Source organism: Capricornis sumatraensis, chromosome 19 (assembly GCF_032405125.1).
Source record: "Capricornis sumatraensis isolate serow.1 chromosome 19, serow.2, whole genome shotgun sequence".
NCBI classification, from domain to species: Eukaryota; Metazoa; Chordata; class Mammalia; order Artiodactyla; family Bovidae; genus Capricornis; species Capricornis sumatraensis.
Window position 1 is genome coordinate 66,111,102 of NC_091087.1, and position 18,112 is coordinate 66,129,213.

General features: G+C 48.5%; 1 protein-coding gene across 1 annotated transcript; it reads right to left on the reverse strand.

Moving 5' to 3' along the window:
• Window positions 1–7,468: 7,468 nt before the first annotated feature.
• On the reverse strand, window positions 7,469–16,901 carry SERPINA12 (serpin family A member 12). Its single transcript, XM_068990820.1, has 4 exons — window positions 16,268–16,901; window positions 14,322–14,592; window positions 10,207–10,354; window positions 7,469–7,660 (listed from the first exon to the last, which is right to left on the reverse strand). The coding sequence occupies exons 1-4, from the start codon at window positions 16,899–16,901 to the stop codon at window positions 7,469–7,471; spliced, it is 1,245 nt and encodes a 414-aa protein (XP_068846921.1).
• Between the last annotated feature and the right edge of the window lie 1,211 nt (window positions 16,902–18,112).

Below are 18,112 nucleotides of genomic sequence, written 5' to 3' on the forward strand. Positions count from 1 at the left end.
TGCAATGCAGGAGACCCCAGTTCGATTCCTGGGTGGGGAAGATCCCCTGGAAAAGGGACAGGCTACCCACTCCAGTACTCCTGGGCTTCCCTTGTGGTTCAGCTGGTAAGGAATCCGCCTTCAATGTGGGAGATCTGGGTTTGATCCCTGGGTTGGGAAGATCCCCTGGAGAGGAGAAAGGCTACCCACTCCAGGTTCCTGCTCTGGAGAATGCCATGGACTGTGTAGTCCACGGGGTTGCAAAGAGTCGGACACAGCTTAGCGACTTTCACTTTACAGGTTATATAAGATGTTAGTATTGAGGATATCGGGGCCGGAGAATGCAGAAACTCTATACTGTGTTCACACCATTTTTGGAAGTCTAAAATTATTCAAAAATTTAAAATTTATCTTAAAGAGAATAGCCAATCAGGTATGTAAGTCATGAACACATTCCAACGTTGATCTGAGACTCTGGGTGGTGGGGCGTGGGGTGGGGAAGGTAACTTCCTTGCATTCACACATTAAACATCTGTGCTTTTTGCCCCTGACATGGACCCACGAAGTGACTGTATCCTTCCCTTACCAGCTCTGCTTCCTGATCCCCTCAAGGAGACAGTCTGTCCTTGGTTCCAGCATCTCTTTACAGCCATTGGATGGCTGCTGACTTTCCTTTTCAACAAAGTAGACCAGGCTTCATGTTCAGAGGCTTTAGGAAACAATAGTCTCAGTGGAATTTAATCACTGGCTTGGTCTTGCTGTGTATTTTTATAATTAATTTTTATTTATGTCAAGTTTTGGGGGGTTTTCTATATATGACTGTGATATTAATTTTCCTGTTAAAACATATTTTTTATTGATTTAAAGGTCAATAACTGAAAGAAAGAGATGAGGACTCAGCCACAATCAGAAAAGGGCTTCAGGAATGGATGTAACCTGGGAAATTGAGTGGACATGGAAGCAACATTTCACAAAGAGAGAGGATGTGTTAGCCTTGACAGCTTAAGATTATACCTGATCACTGACCTGGTGACCCAGGTGGGGTGGGAAACGCTCTCCTGGCTGGGCCTGAGCCAGAGGAAGTCAGTCATGGAACCCTAAACTCTCACCTGGCTTTTCCACACTGGTACCCTTCCTGCGTGGGTGCGTATTAAGTCGCTTCAGTCATGTCCGATTCTTTGCAACCCTATGGACTGTAGCCCTCCAGGCTCCTCTGTTCATGGGATTCTCTAGGCAAGAATACTGGAGGGGGTTGCTATGCTCTCCTCCAGGGCATCTTCCCTACCCAGCGATCAAACCCGCATCTCTTACGTCTCCTGCATTGGCAGGCAGGTTCTTTACCACTAGGGTCACCTGGGAAGCCTGGCACCCTGCCTGGCACAGACTCAAATGCTCAAAAACTATTTGTTGACTAAAGGCGTGGAAGAAAGAAAATGCAAATAAAGCTCTGGAGTTAGTTCTGAGGATTTCCAGTACGAGTGTCAAAGTATTGTCCAAGATAGCAGGGCCTTGGGGGACCATCCAGGGACACCCCATCATGGCACAAATGGGAAACACAGGTATGGGAAGAAGGAGGTGTTTGCTCGAACCGCACAGTGCGGGGAAGAGCAGGGCTGGGAAGGAGCTTCTCACCTGTGATTATCCTCGCCAGCACGCCAGCCTGTCACTTCCAGTGTGTGACCACAGGAATGACCTCCACTCGGGAAGACAGGAAGCCAGCCTCCTGGCACCTGCCAGGCACTTGAAAAGCCATCTGCTCGGAAGCTGCCCGAAGGCGTTCTGCATTACTTGGAAGGTCAGGTTGGATCACATCCCAGGGTCGTTCCTACTCTGGGATTGTGATGTCGGGCACTTCCATCCTGGGTGGAGGATGGAGACTAACCCCTCTCCTCTCGAGGAGTACACCCACCCATGGGTATCTCCTGGCTCAGAAGGCTCCAGGCACTGCCTCACCGACTGAGGAAAGGAGCATCTCAGTGGTGCCACCTTCCCAAAGCGGGCAAACTGACCACCACTGTCCCTCCAATCACCATGACCTGCTCTACACAATGCTCTTATTTATTTATTACTCATGCTGTTTATGATCTGCCTCTGCCTCCAAGCCTGGAACTCCTGCAGGGGCAAGGAGTTTGGCACATTTTGTTTATTGATATGTCCCAGCCCCTAGAACAATCCCTGGCACCGTGTAGACACGGCAAATATTTGTTGGATGGATGGCTGGCTGGACAAATGTTCCAGAGTCCCAACTCTATGGCTTTCTAGCTGTGGAGATTTGGGCAAATTAAGTGATTTTGAGCCTCAGTTTTCTCATCTGTAAAATGGAATGGCCATACTAACTTGAAGAGTTGGGCTGACAGGAGCTTGGGGGCAGGTCCTATCTAGTGCCAGGCTCCTAAGAGGCATTTAAACATAATCATTTGCTCATGAGGTCTGTCAGTCCACAAACACGTGGCCTGGTGAGGCCTGCGTCTGACTCTTACGTCTTTCTTAGAAGATGTAGGAGTCAGTCTTTTCTAGAAAGATGAGTAACATGCTGAGAGGAACTCCGGGAGGCGGAGAGTATGGGAAACACGGGAGGTATCTGGGAGGGGTGGGATGGCAGGAATAGAGGCTGGAGAGGGTGACGCAGAAGGCGTGTTCCGCAGATCCATATGAAGAAGAGGCATGGATGAGCCCCGTGATGGGCCTGCCAGGCGGGCTAAGGCACGTGGCCTTCCCTCCCTGAGCAGGGGAGAGCTCGGGCAGGGGCTGGCCATGCCTGGAACATGGGCAATGACTGAGGCATTCTTTCTTTTCAGCAAACATGTGCTGGGCATCTTCTCCATTTCATGCATTGACAACTGGGCCCCAGGGGACTCGGAGATGCCCAGTCTGCAGCCTTAGGGACACTTACAACACAGAGTTTGTCTGGGTCACCCTCTAACTAAACGCCTGCTGAAGTTCCCCATAGTCCTTCAATTCAAGACCACCGTTCTCCCCGTGGCCCAGGAGGACCCAGTCTACCTCTCCAGCCTCACTGCCCACGTCTTCTTGCTTTATTTTGTTACTCTAGTACATCCATCTCATTTCAGTTTTTTGTCCACATCACCTTCTGACCTCAGGATCTTTGCACACACCGTCCTCTCTGCTTGGGACAGTTTCCCTCTGCTCCCCACCACAGCCTTCCCTCTCTTAGTTACCCAGATAGAATTTATTTCTGTAGTGAAGAATGAAAATATGGCTGCACTCATTTCACATGCTAGCAAAATAATGCTCAAAATCCTTCAAGCTAGGCTTCAATAGTATGTGAACCGAGAGCTTCCAGGTACAAGCCTTCAGAAAAGGCAGAGGAACCAGAGATTAAATTGCCAACATCTGTTGGATCATAGAAAAAGCAAAGGAATTCCAGAAAAGCATCTACTCTTGCTTCATTGACTATGCTAAAGCCTTTGACTGTGTGGATCACAACAAACTGGAAAATACTTAAAGAGATGGGAATACCAGATCACTTTACCTGCCTCCTGAGAAACCTATATGCAGGTAGAAAAGCAACAGTTAGAACCAGACATGGAATAGCAGACGGGTTCTAAATTGGGAAAGGAGTACGTCAAATTTGTATTTCCTCACCCTGCTTATTTAACTTATATGCAGAGTATGTCATGTGAAATGCCGGGCTGGAAGAGCACAAGCTGGAATCAAGATTGCTAAGAGAAATATCAGTAATGTCAGATATGCAGATGACACCACCCTAATGGCAAAAAGCAAAGAGGTGCTAAAGAGACTCTTGATGAAGGTGAAAGAGGAGAGTGAAAAAGCTGGCTTAAAACTCAACATTCAAAAAACTAAGATCGTGGCATCCAATCCTATCACTTCATGGCCAAAAGATGGGGGGCGGGGGGGAAATGGAAATAGTGAGAGACTTTATTATCTTGGGCTCCAAAATCACTGCAGACTGTGACTACAGCCATGAAATTAAAGACACTTGCTCCTTGGACAGAAAGCTATGATAAATCTAGAGAGTGTATTAAAAAGCAGAGACATCACTTTGCCAACAAAGGTCGGTATAGTTAAAACCATGATTTTTCCAGTAGTCATGTACGGATGGGAGAGTTGGACCATAGAGAAGGCTGGGCAATGAAGAATTGATGCTTTCAACTGTGGTGTTGGGAAGACTGTTGAGAGTCCCTTGGACTGAAAGAAGATCAAACCAGCCAATCCTAAAGGAAACCAACCCTGAATCTTCATTGGAAGGACTGATACTGAAGCTGAAGCTCCAATACTTTGGCCACCTGATGCAAACAGCCAACTCACTGGAAAAGACCCTGATCCTGGAAAAGATTGAAAGCAGGAGGAGCAGGGGATGACAGAGGATGAGATGGTTTCATGGCATCACTGACTTGATGGACATGAGTTTGAGCGAACTCTGGGAGATAGTGAAGGACAGAGAAGCCTGGTGTGCTGTTGTTCATGGGGTTGCAAAGAGTCAGCTATGACTGAATGGCTGAACAACAAATAAGTAGGAAATCTTACAGAAAAACTGGGACTGCAGCCATGAAATTAAGAGACACTTGCTCCTTGGAAGAAAAGCTAAGGCAAACCTAGACAGTATATCAAAAAGCAGAGACATCTCTTTGCCAACAAGGGTCCGTCTAGTCAAAGCTTTTGTTTTTCCAGTAGTCATGTACAGTTGTGTGACTTGGGCCATAAAGAAGGCTGAGTGCCGAAGACGTGATGCTTTTGAACTGTGCTGTTGGAGAAGATTCTTGAGTGTCCCTTGGACTGCAAGGAGATCAAACCCTTCAGCCCTAAAGGAAATCAACCCTGATTGTTCATTGGAAGCACTGGTGGTGAAGTTAAAGCTCCAATACTTTGGCCACCTGATGCAAAGAGCCAACTCATTGGAAAAGACCTTGATGCTGGGAAAGGTTGAGGGCAGGAGGAGAAGGCAGAGGATGAGATGGTTGGGTAGCATCACTGACTCAATGGACATGAGTTTGAACAAGCTCTGGGAGACAGTGAAAGAGGCCTTGGTGTGCTGCAGTCCATGGGATCACAGAGTCAGACACAACTTAGTGACTGACCAACACCACCAGTCCTATTTAGAATAAAGCTAGTTAAAATAAAGATGAATGGGGCATGAGACATTAACCTTCGTTTCTATTAATATTTGAAAGACCAATCAGGGTTTTACATATTATTAACTATATGAGGAAAAGCACACCCTTATGCAGTTTTAATTAATAGCTATGATTCAAAACAGACATGCTCTCCACATTCAGAACTTTTCCCAATTGTCATGTTCTCAGTATCTGAGTCCCCAGGCTGGGTCAGACCGACCTGTTACAAACTCTCAAACCACCCGTGACCAGCTTTCATCATGTTCACTAGAGCTCATGGTCATGTCATTATTTGATTCATGCTTGTTTCTTTCACTGGACATTAGCTCCATGAAGGCAGGGGCCAGGTCTGTTCATATCAACAACTAGCCCAGGGGTTGTTGTCCCATGAGCCATCATTTCATGCAGGATTGATTGTAACCCATGTGGGAGTGGTGGGGAAATTCAGATCCATGAGCCATCACAATGCATGGGAGGTGAGTACTTTATCGGACAACTGCTTGGTAGACAAAATTCCATAAAGAGATTATTATGGATTGGGCATTGGAGGAGTAGGAGCTCATTAGGCAGGAGGTGAGCATGACCGGTAGAGGAGATAGCAACTTTAAACACATGAGGAGGTGCTCAGGCTCAGAGGCTTTAAATGACATACCCAAGTCACCCAGCTACTAAATGGCTTACCCTCTTGTCCCCTGTCCCCAGTGGCACATGTCATGGACCTGAGTGAGTTCCCGGCGATTCTGGTGTTCCCCTGGTGTTCCCCTGGTGTCCTCCCACCCCCCAGCCCCCAGGCTGGTGCCTGGGAATTGGTGACCATCAGCAAAGTGCTCAGAGAGTGCTTTTGCTCCCCACATCTGTGTCCTGGGTGCAGAATCTCAACCTTCTCACCCTTCCCACCTTCTCAGACGGAGGCTGCTTTCTCTGGTGCTGCCTGATCTTAGCACTTAGCATCCTAAACTAGTCCTCTCCCTCTCTAGGCTACCTTCCCTACCAGCTTGTGTGGCAGTTGGGTCTCCAGGGCCCTGCAAGGGCCCGGGACAGAGGAGGAGGTGCTTACTGAACACACGCACACGTGCGTGCACGCACACGCCAAATGGGACAGGGCAGCTCTCTCACCTGGGACTGGATCTGAGAAATGCAATGACTAGCTGGGCCCCCAGGTCTATATGGAACCCCTCCCTTCCCACCCCAGACCAGATGACACGGCTGTTTGCTTCCTGTCACTAACCACGAAGACACAGGGAAGTCACTTCGCCTCTCTGAGCCTCACTTCCCACATCTTCTCATACGAATGTCCATTCTGGCTGCAGACAGGGTAGATGTAACCAGGACAGAGAGGCATGGTGAGCTGTGAATTGACAGAGGACGGCAACTGGTGCCAGCTCAGACTTCTTAGTGCCAAGCCAGTGAGGATCCTTCCTCCTTAAACACCTTCAGCACTGGCTTTGGGTATTCACCAAGCAATCAGGTGCTTAAAGAAACCCCACAGGCATAGTTAGTCCTGCGAACACTGGTGCCCTCTAGTGGTTATAGGCAGACCCTGCAAGGCCATGCTTTCCGGGCAGGTGCACCGAAACGATGACTTCAGCTGAGCTTGCTGACAGGTTCAAACCCCATGCTCTCCACGCTGTGCCTGAAACAGAGGCTCTGGAGTCAGACAAACCTTGTTCTGGGTCTCCTGGCTACTGCTACTCTGGGTTTCATCCGCCTAATGCTGGACCAGCCCCACTCCTGTTTTGTCATCTGCCTGGATGCTTGGCTGAGCCCAAAGCTCCTAAGTGGACCCTGTGCAGAGGATACCTGCGTAGCTCACATGCCAAACACCCCAAGCCAAGGGCTCACAAAGAGGAACCAACTTTACTCAAGTGGCGTGGTAGCTTCCTCGGAGCCCTGGAGAAGTATCATTGTCCTCAGTCTTGGTCTAGTTCTATGGGGAAGCAAAAGTGCGGAGAGTGTATGACTTTCCCAAAGACTCTGTTTCTGAGATTTGAACCCAGGTCTCCTTCACTCTCAACCCCAGGCGGGTACTCTCCTTGGTTCACAGCATCCCCATATTATCCACCAACAGTCAGCAGATCTTGGGAGTGTCGTTTATTAAATCACAAAACCCCTCTGCCTACCAGGGGCAGGGGAGAAGGTTACTATCAACTGGGTAGGGATGGCACATCTAATCCTGAAATCTGAATGGGTGGTGAGGGGGCTAAGGCGGCGGGGGGGTGGGGGGGGGGATGGGGAATGGTGCCCAGAAGCCAGTGGTGCTGCCTGTTTGGATGGTGGTGTGGAGAGCTCAGGATAATGTGAGATGAGATGAGAAAGTCCCTGTGGTCTCAAGGAGACAAAAAGTATCCAACCGCAGGACATAGCTGGGGTCTGCAGGAGGTCGGGTTTCCGCCTTATCTCCCAGAAGGATTAACAATCTTTCCGAAGAAGAGCAGGTTATTCATTTTAGTCTCCCAGATCATCAGCAGGAAGCGGTGGTTTATCTTGACCCGAATTGGTGTCTCCATGGGCAGCGTCTGCACTCCAGAGCCCCCGGCTCCCTCTGTGCCCTTCTCGTCCATCTTCAGGGTAGCCTTGTGTACTGCCTGCGGGAAACGGGAGTAGGGTCAGTGCTTGGGAAGCCACTTGGAGGCCCTGGATGGGCGAAAGCTAACAAGAGGCTGTGAAACCGAGCGCATGCATGCGTGCTAAGTCGCTTCAGTCATGTCCGACTCTTTGTGACCCTACGGATGGCAGCCTGCCAGGCTCCCCTGTCTGTGAGATTCTCCAGGGAAGAGTGCTGGAGCGGGTTGCCATGCCCTCCTCCAGAGGATCTTCCCAACCAAGGGATCAAACCCTCTTCTCTTACTTCTTCTGCTTTGACAGGCAGGTTCTTTACCACTAGCACCACCAGGGAAATCCTTGAAATAAAGTATTTCCTGCCATATCAATAAACAAGGATGTCAGAGCCATCAGCTATTCCGGCCCTCCAGATGGGACTTTCTGAGCCTGGAGAGCATTCAGAAAGAACAGTGCCTAGGATCCAACGATGGTCAAGGAACTAAGGATGTGAAAAATCAAATCACAGGATGCTGGCCCCAGATAGCTGAGATACACATGAAAGGGATGATTTCAGTGAAGCCAGGCTCTTGCATCTTCCCAGACATAGAAAAAGCAGTAAATTCCTGATTTTGAAATCTCTGGTTTTCCTCAATTAACAATAATCTTTTGATGTTCAGACTACCTGCCCCTTGTCACCAAGTTCATATAACCTAGCTCCTTCACCCCCCGCACCCTTACCTCCTCTGAACAGTCTTCTCAAGGCTACTTGAGATGCTGTCTCGCAGGCTTGCAGTCCTAAAAATTCCCATCGAATAAAACATAACTCTCAGCTTTGAGACTGTGACTGTTTTTTGAGTCAACAAGGCTCAGAGAAGAAGAGGCCTCTGCCTGTGTCACCCAGTAACTTGACTGGCGCCAGTGACCCCAGGGCTCATGGCTGTTCTGCTGTCATCAGCTGAGGATACTCAGCAAGCAGCTGCAGCTTGAAAGAAAGTGATGCAGGAGAGCATCAGATACTGGGAGGGGAGATGGAGTGGGATTTTCTATACTTCCCAAGACTTGCAGGGATTCATCAATGGTAATAATTGCAGAAAGGCTGTGCTGAACTTTAACTGGATGGGAGGGAGGTGAAGGCACCCCTGGCCCAAAGCAGCCAGCCCCTCTGAACTCCTTTCATCCTCCTGATGGAATGTTAAGAGGGAGTCTGATTCCAGGGTAGCTGTTAGAGATGACTCAGGTCCCAGATCCACCCCAAAGGCATCAACATCCGTGAGGAAGTAATGGACACTGGAAAATTAATGGGCTTCTGTTAAATATTGATACATTTCACTCCATTCTGCTGCTGCTGCTAAGTCCCTTCAGTCGTGTCCAACTCTGCGACCCCATAGACTGTAGCCTACCATCCTCCTCTGTCCATGGAATTCTCCGGGCAAGAACGCTGGAGTGGGTTGCCAGGCCCTCCTCCAGGGGATCTTTCTAACTCAGGAATAGAACCTGAGTCTCTTACGTCTCCTGCGTTGGCAGGTGGGTTCTTTACCACTAGCGTCATCTCACTCTCTTCTACAGGATGCTAATTATTTTACTGGCAAGTCAATAGTTGATGTCTACACATAGAATCACAGCTGTAAACTTCACCCCCTAGACTCCACGCCTTCTCACCTCCCAGCCTCAGGCTGGGGTGCTTTCCTCCTGAAAGATCTTCCTCCCACCTGTCTCTGCTTACTGAAATCTTCCCCGATCTCAGTGCCCTTTGAATCTCAAAGTATGATTGCCAGATAAAGTACAGATACATTTGAATTTCCAGTTAAATTTGAATTTCAGATAAATGATGAAATTTTCAGCATAAGTATATCCCATGCAATATTTAGGTTATACAAAAAACATTCATTCATCACTTATATGAAATTTGAATTTGCTGATGTCCTGTGTTTTATTAATTTAAGTTTTTTTTTTTTTTAACTTGGGCCATTTTTAAAGTCTTTACTGAATTTGTTACAACATTGCTTCTGTCCTATGTTTTGGTTTCTGGGGTCATGACGCATGTGGGATCTTAGATCCCCCGACCAGGGACTGAACCCTAACCTCCTGCATTGGAAGGCGAAGTCTTAACCACCAGACCAACAGGGCAGTCCCTGGTGTATGGCAGTCTGTCTGCTACATCTGGGCACCTCCGCCATCTGGTCCTTCTGACTGTCACAAGCAGGCAGGGGCTTAGCCTTGCTGGAGACCGAGGGGTCCTTACCTTGCTTATCTCTACATTATGCAGAAAAATGTTTACAACTTACTCGTCACAAGCCTGGGTCACTTCTAGGCCTGGCGACTGCTCCAAGCCTCCATCCACTGTTGCACTGAATCAACTTCCAAAGTAGGAATAGGAGATGGACAGTTCCGATTTTGAAGACTAGAAACATGAGGCTTGGAAGGGTATGTGATTTGCCCAGGACCATAGGCAGTTTGGGGCAGTTAGGCTTGGCCTGACTGGTGGGGGCACTCTTGGCTTGTACAGCTGCTGTGATAGTGTGTCTGGCCAGGGGTGGTAAGAAGGCTCCCTGAGCTGGAGGAGGGTAGCATCCTGGCCAGGCAGGCTTACCTCACCCACTTTCAGATTTCGATGAGGGGAGATCCTAGTGAGATCACCATGTTCCTCAAAGATCTTGCTGATGCCCAGGTGGGAAAGCGTCGTCTTCAGGTCGTAGTTACTGGTGATGGTCAACCTGGGCACAAACACATCTGCAACCCTAGGGAGGAGAAAGTGTCAAAGGTGAACAGCTGGGCCCTGCCGTTTTTCCAGGCAGGCTTTAGGATGGTGATGTGGCATCTGTCCTCCCAGCCCCTGAGGTCTCAGAATTTCTCTCTATCCACAGAATAAAGAGAGACTCCTTAAGCCTGAACTTAGAAAAAAAAAAAAAATTAGTTGTGCCAGGTGGGGTCTACTTCCCTGACCAGGGATTGAACTGGGGCCTCCTACATCGGGAGCTCAGCCTTATCCATAGAACCACCAAAGGAGTTTCCTGGGATGGGTTGTTAAAACATCCAGGCTCTCTGACTTGTGTTCTTATTTTTCTATCAAACTACCTGAGCCCTCATCCACAGCAATGTCCCTGAGCCCCCCCTGTCTCAGGACCCCTTCAGGTCAGCCCTGGAGGGTCTCTCCACTATAGCCTCAGCCACACCCATGCGCTGAGCTGATCCCAGCAATCTGGTGCTAGAGGTAGCAAGGCCCTGAGATGGGAAGCTGGCAGAACTGGGTTCAGATCTACTCTGCCTTCCAGGAGCTCTGTGGTTGGGATCAGATGACCTCACCTCTTTAAGCCATTTGTATGACAATGAGGACGGTGACCATAGCAACCGCAGACCAGGAGGGGCTAAAGTGCGCATGCGCACCGTGCATCGGAGGCTCAGCAGTCAGTGAGCAAGTGCTCATCCTCTCAGCCTTGAATGAGCCGCTTCAGATCCTCTGTGGTCGGGACCTGGGTCGGCGTCCCTGCCCTGGGGTCAGCCGTGCTGAGGCACCTGTGGAACCTGGGTTCCTGTCCACGGGGTCATGGACGCCCTTTCTCTCTGCCTCTCCAAGGACCTCATTCCTGCCTATGTTTCCTCTTCCTCCTGTACAGTCCATAAATGGCTTCTACTGGACCGCCCCCAGGGGCAGACTGCAGGCTCTAACAACCCTCGTCCTCGGTCCAAAAGCAAAATCAATTCCCTTGGCCTTTAGTCACATGCCCAGCTTCCAGCCCACGTCTTTCTTTCAGAGCAGAGAGAGAAAACAGAACACAACTTGTCCTCCCGTTGTTTGTTGCTGTTGTTGCTCAGTTGCTAAGTAGCACCGACCCTTTGGCGACCCCATGGTTCCTCCATCCGTGGGATTTCCCAGGCAGGAATACTGGAGTGGGTTGCCATTTCCTTCTCTAGGGGATTGTCTGGACCCAGGGATTGAACCCACGGCTCCTGTGCTGGCAGGCAGATTCTTTACCACTGAGCCACTAGGGAGCCCACTTCCATTATTGGCTCAAACCATTTTCCAGAGCGGCCACTGACCTTGGCTTGTTAGAACCAGCGGCCAAAACTCAGGAAGTGGCACCAGAAAGTCAATCCATTTTGAAGCTTTCCCACCCAGATCCATGCCCTCTGCCCTCCCCTCCATCCCTGGGTGCTCCTTCTCTCATCCTTTGCAGGCTCCACCTCCTCACCCGTTGCTCACCATTGAAGTGCTCCCAGCCTCCCTCCCTCCTGCCGGGCCCTCCCTTCTTTTTTTTCTCCCCCCATCGTCTTTTCTATCTTTTTTTACCTCTTAGGGGATATCATTCTGTGCCTTGGATTTTAACACCCACAATAGGCCCAATGACTCTCAGACTTGCCTTTCCACTTATCTGTTCATTTGACACAAGCTTATTTAGTGCCTACTGTATACCAGGCTCTGTTCTACATGCTTAGATGCATCTAGAACAGGCAAAAATCCATGCTCTTGAACTTGTGCTCTACTAGGGAAGAAGGACAATAAAACCATCACAACAAAAGGGAGACAAAAGGGTAGATCCATGGGCTGGTAGTCTTAGTAAGTACCATGGGGAAAACTATACGATTGACTTGGGGATCAGGAATGCCGGAGTAAAGGGGAAGTCTGAGCAAGCTTTCAAGGGGGCAGAGGAGTCCGGCAAGTTATTTTTTTGTGGTTATTATTATTATTTTCTCTGAATGAAATGGGAAGTCATAGTAGTTAGACTTTATTGTGCAGAAATAGAATTTCTCTCCCATGAGCTTGCAGCTAAATCTGGATATCTAAGATGCGTTCTTCAATTTCTCCAAAGATTTGTTCCCATGTGAAGGAAACTGTTGGTTCCCTTTTCACTCATGGACAGCCCAGCTCAGTCCTAGCATCGTCTCTGCCTCTCTTAGAAGCCTCCACCTCTCCTGACAGCATGCTGGGCATGGCAGAGGTTCTCAGTAAAGGCCTTTTGGATGGAGAATCATGGTGGAGTCAAGGTGGGAGAGAGAACCAAAGGACCAAGGAGAAGGATACCCTGACATTGTTTCTACTGAAGTGGAAGCTTCCCTTTCCATTTCATAGACCCCCTGAAATGGAGCAGGACCCTGTGGTTTCTTCCCTGCACATCCTCCACCTGCTTTCTGTCTGTGGGAAAACTTTAGCCAAAGAATAAGTTTAATCAGAGAAGTGAGGAAAAGGCAGAAACAAAGGAAGGCAGTCAAATGAGACCAAATAATAATAGTTTAATCATCAAGCAAGGTCAAGGACTTTTAGTTCCTCCTCAAGGGTTCGGAGGAGAAGGCAATGACACCCCACTCTAGCCTGGAAAATCCCATGGACGGAGGAGCCTGGTGGGCTGCAGTCCGTGGGGTCGCTAAGAGTAGGATACGACTGAGCGACTTCACTTTCACTTTTTGCTTTCATGCACTGAAGAAGGAAATGGCAACCCACTCCAGTGTTCTTGCCTGGAGAATCCCAGGGACGGGGGAGCCTGGTGGGCTGCCGTCTATGGGGTCGCACAGAGTCAGACATGACTGAAGTGACTTAGCTTAGCTTAGCAAGGGTTCGGATAATCTTCTGAACCATATCCTTCGAGCTGCCTTGTAGACACTGACAATGCTACCAGGTAGAAGCAGTTAGCTACATGATGATCAGACGATGGCCAGGACATAAGTTGTCACAGTTCTGAGAACTGGCCTCAAACGCAAGGGAACATACCAACCCTGGATCTAAAGACTTAAACAATCAAGATGATGATCACACCACTGATGACTGATTTCAACATGCCTGCTAGAGGTTTCTGCCTGGAGCCCCCTCCCTCCTTCTATAAAAGCTCTTGGTCACTGCTTGTCAATCGGCCTTTAGACAGCGGTCTGCCCTTCCTCCCATTCCCTGCCCCACTGCTGGCATCCAAAGTAAAGTGAATTTTCCTTTCCATCACTCTGCCTTTTTATTGGCTTTTGAGGAGTGAGCAGCAAGACCTCCACTCTTGGCAGTATCGCCATGTCTCCTGGCTGCCACAGACCCTCTCCTAGCCCAGGAGCTTTCAAGGCACCTTGCAGGTCTACACTGACGTCAGCTCCTCAGTTCTTACTTCTAGCTCTCATCCTTCCCAAGAAAAGCTGTCAGTAGGCATGTGCCTGGGTGAGATTCTGGAGGCTTACCTTAAATCTGTTCTAATTTTATGTTTGAAAAGAAAAGTGTTTAGTGACTTGAGTCCCTCAACTATTATTAATACAACTTACTAGGCTCACCCTTCACTGGTTTCATTATGGCACCACAGTTGAAAACATCCTATGTACAATGTACAACTCACAGCTCCCTTTGACACCCCACTTGGGTTTGTTCTCACCTAGGACACCTCACCTAGGATTTCTCCTCCCTCTGCCTAGGATTCTGTCACTCCTCATCCTTCCATATGTACTGCTGTTCAGCCTTGAAGGTGTGGCACCAATGCCGCCTACTCCATGAAGCCCTCCCTGACCACCACTGACCACCAAGTTTGCTTCATCTTCTGCACTTTGACAATGTTTAAGCATTTACATTTCTGTGACTTGTTTTCTAGCGTACTTCCTACCAAAATATAAATTCATCATGGAGCCTAGAATGGGCTTATCCATGGGGTAAGAGCTCAATGAATCTGAGAAAGGAGAGGCAAAGACAGAGAGAGGAGAGGGAGGAAGATGGAAGACGCTGCGTATGTCAGGCACCCTCTTTACCTTCGTACGAGTAACTTCTTCCATCTGGCAAAAGTCTCTAGCCCCAGGGCTTCCTCCACTTGCTTCATTCTGCCCTCATCAGGAAGAACAAAGATGGCCGTGAAGTTGCTTTGGTAAGGCATTTCCAGGACAGTGCAGGAAAGCTGGTCATCACGCCCCACGTTATACATGCCCACGTGGAACATCATGGGCACCTTCACGCTCTTGTTTTTGTCCAGAATGAAATCTTCCTCTTTCGTTTCCTTTGGGTCAAACTCATGTTGCCACCTGGCTTAAGATTGAAGAATAACAGAGTGACATCGGTGTCCTGAGGGAGAAGGAGCTATTGGATCCAGTTAACCATGGGGTCTCTGTCCCCACGGACTTAAAGAAGGAGTTTGGTTGCTCTGGTCTATCAGAGCAGGTGCACAGGAATCCTTGGCCTCACACCATGCTCTGAACACCTCAGGGGACGTGAGCTTGGTCCCAGTTATCAGTTATCCCAGTAAAGCTAAGACCAGGGCTGCTGACTAAGAGAGGAACTTCAGGCTGCCCCAAACCTCAAGGCTCCTGAGGCTGAGAAAGCCTGTGGATTCTCTTACAGAAGCAGTCCCTGGATCACACTTAGTGGGGGCTATTAGGTCTGAGTGGAAATTCTCACATCTATTCCAAGTCAGCCCTGGGGAAGCCACTCTCACGTAGGGCTAAGAAGACTAAGCTAACAGGCTGCCCTTGGGAGCATGCTGAAGAGCAGTGAACTCTTAAAACTGGGCCTTTTGATTCTCTGTGTTTGACCCTGAGACCTCTCTAATGGCATAGACTCAGACCTGGGTCTTTTCACTTGCTATCCTCAGCGCCCCCAGTATAAGGCCCTTAGGTCCAACCCCCCCAAGCTCAAATGTCTGGCTTTATTGCTCTAGAAGGAAAACCTTGGTCAAGTGTTCCAACCTCCCTGGGTCTCAGTGTCCTTATGTGCCAGCTGGGGATATTGATGGGAATCTCAGGGCTGCTGTGAGACTTGGAGGGGAAAGGCAACTCAGCTCAGTGACTGTGCGTAGCTAAGTGTTGAGCAGATGCTAGGCGTCATCACCTCACTGTTGCTATGGTTCTTGCTTTCATATAGAAGATGTAGGGACTTTGGGAAATTCCTAATTTTCCTTTCTTCCCTGCTTTGGACAGTCTACCATTATCATTCCTGTTTTACCCTATAACCATCAATCTCCTTGTGGATTTTGGGAGAGCTGAACTTCCATATTTAGGATCATGCTGTTGACAGCCCCACAGCCTTGCCTGGTCCGAGGGATGTGGGTTTCTCATTCTCACCTATGTTGACCAACATTTGTGTGCGTGTGGTGTGACTGGGTGTGCATCATGTGGTGCATGCAGCGTGAATTAGGGAATATACTTTCATCTTCTTTTTCAATACCTCACCCTCAGACTTGGGGAGTCTATAACATGTGGTGAGAAGACCAAGGCAGCTACCAATGTGATCCTGGTCCCAATGTGATCATCAGCACGGTCACCATCCTGGGCCTCTACTTGGAGTGATGGAAAGCATAGCCATCAGGTCAAGAGAAGCGGATTCTACTCCTGACTTTCATTAGCTGGCTTTGTAACTTTGAGTACATTAATTAATCTCTGTCTGAATTTCACTTTCCTGATCTAAGAAATGGGGGAAAGGATGACACTTCAACTTCTACACCCAACGTTGTGTTAGGATAATCAGTAATCATAAAAATGCACGTATGGGGAATAGACTTCAAAACATTCATTTATCATTAATTTTCACTTTGAATCCCAATAATCATCTTATGAGCTATGTATCAAGGTACTCCTTTTTCAGACAGGAGAAGTAGGATTCAAAGAGAGCAATTACAATTACATGTGAATTCAGGGTCACAGACCAAGTAAGCGCACAACCATTGAATTTGACTCAAGTCTACATGCCAACGTACCCTAAGCCTTACCTCGAAAGAAAATATAGTTGATAAGAAGCATCACAGTGCCAGGGTCTATGTTCTTGACTAGGTTGTTGATTTTCCCCTGGGTTTTCTGACGGACATAGTTATTGATCTGCTTCTGAGCATTTTCTGAGTTCTGGAAGTTGGTGGGGATGGTGTCTGCCTTGTACATGTTCTTGACTTCTGTCAGAAACTTCTGCTGGGGCTTTACCCTCTGGTCAATAAACAAGGCATTCCCGAGTCCCAGCCTTTGGTCCTGGTTCCTCTGATTCAGCCTGTGGATGAGGTAATGGAAGCCTTCATGGAGGTCTTTCTCAGGGATGTTCCTGAAGTTGAAGCCCTCCTTGATCTCAGCCAGGGTGGAGTCCTGGGCACCCAGAGACAGCATGGAGAAGGCCATGGAGATGCTCCAGGGGGAGAAGAGGATGTTATTGTCAGGGCTGCGGAAGGACAGTTTCTTAAACAGCTTGAGTCCAAAGTCTGTGTTTCGCTTTGCAAGCTCCTGAGCTGTCCTCTTTGCCTTCCCTACTTGGTCCTGACTCACAGCTTCATGCTTCTCTGGAGAGAAGTTGGGCTTCAGAAGACCTTCCACAGTGAGGAGGCCAGCCAGAAGTAGGCCCAGGCCCAGCAAGGGGTTCATTTTTCTTGGAACTTGTCCTGTTGAGTAGTAGAACTGAGGTTAGAAGAATAGAGAACAAAAGAACTCCATTACCCCTGTCTTATCCACAAGGAAGACCAATGAAAGAAGTGATACTGTGACCAGCGTGTGCTGGGCACAGCAGTTCATAAATGCGTTGACATTCATTACAGTGTCTAGCCTTTGCCATCACCTCGGAGACTAGAAATGATGACATGAATGAGAACTCTGAGTGTAGGGGATAGCTCTTGCTTACCCCTTCCCCTCTCTTATAGTAACAGGATCTCAGTTCCTTTAAGGAATTGCTTCCTTCTCCACACTGGAGCACAGTAAGAATAATCCATGGTGTGGGCATCTGACCCAAGCTAAGTCATCATAGTACTCCATCCCCCTGCCACCGAGTATTTAAGGAGTGAGAAGGGGACAAAAATTGGATCAATCAGTGTCATTCTTTGACGATGCAAAGTCCATTCTAACTCTGGGGTAACTGGCTTAATGTTAAAGCCTGGGACCTGAATGTGAACATGACATCCACATATAGAAGGAAAGGTGAGAGAGAGATGGAAAGGCAGATGGAAGGACAGAAAGGAGAATATGTATTTGGTGACATCTTTGAAGTTCCTGGATTGAACTTTACCTGAAGCCCACCCACTTCCATTTTTCCAAGTTATAAGAGTTAATAAATATCCCTTTTAGAGCTGGCTGGCTTGAGTTGGTTTATTTTTCCTTACAACCAGAGCTAAAGTTTTCTAGAGAGGAGAGGGGAGCTGTGAGCTGGTAGCAGCCAACTCTCACAGCATCACCAGCCCCAGGGATGTGCACCAATTAGGCTCCTTTCAATTGACTGAAAGAGAGAATAAATGAAGAGCAACCCATGGACAGAGGAGACTGGTAGGCTGCAGTTCATGGGGTCGCCCAGAGTCAGACACGACGGAAGCAACTTAGCAGCAGCAGCAGCAGCATAAGGCCTGCACCTAGGAGAGCCCCAAATCCTCACTTTTTTCATGCCCCCAAACCCTCTATGCCCAGGTCCTGTGGATACAGCCATCTTCACAGCAGACATGAGTCTTCAGGGAGCTTGGGACCCTGCATCTGAAAATTCTATTAGATACTGCCTTTGCTTGCCATGATCCCTTTCTGTCTTCCTAAGGAAACTTGTTTTTCCAGGTATCTACCCTTCCCTCGGGCAGCTCGTGTTCCTCAGGAGCAGGGCC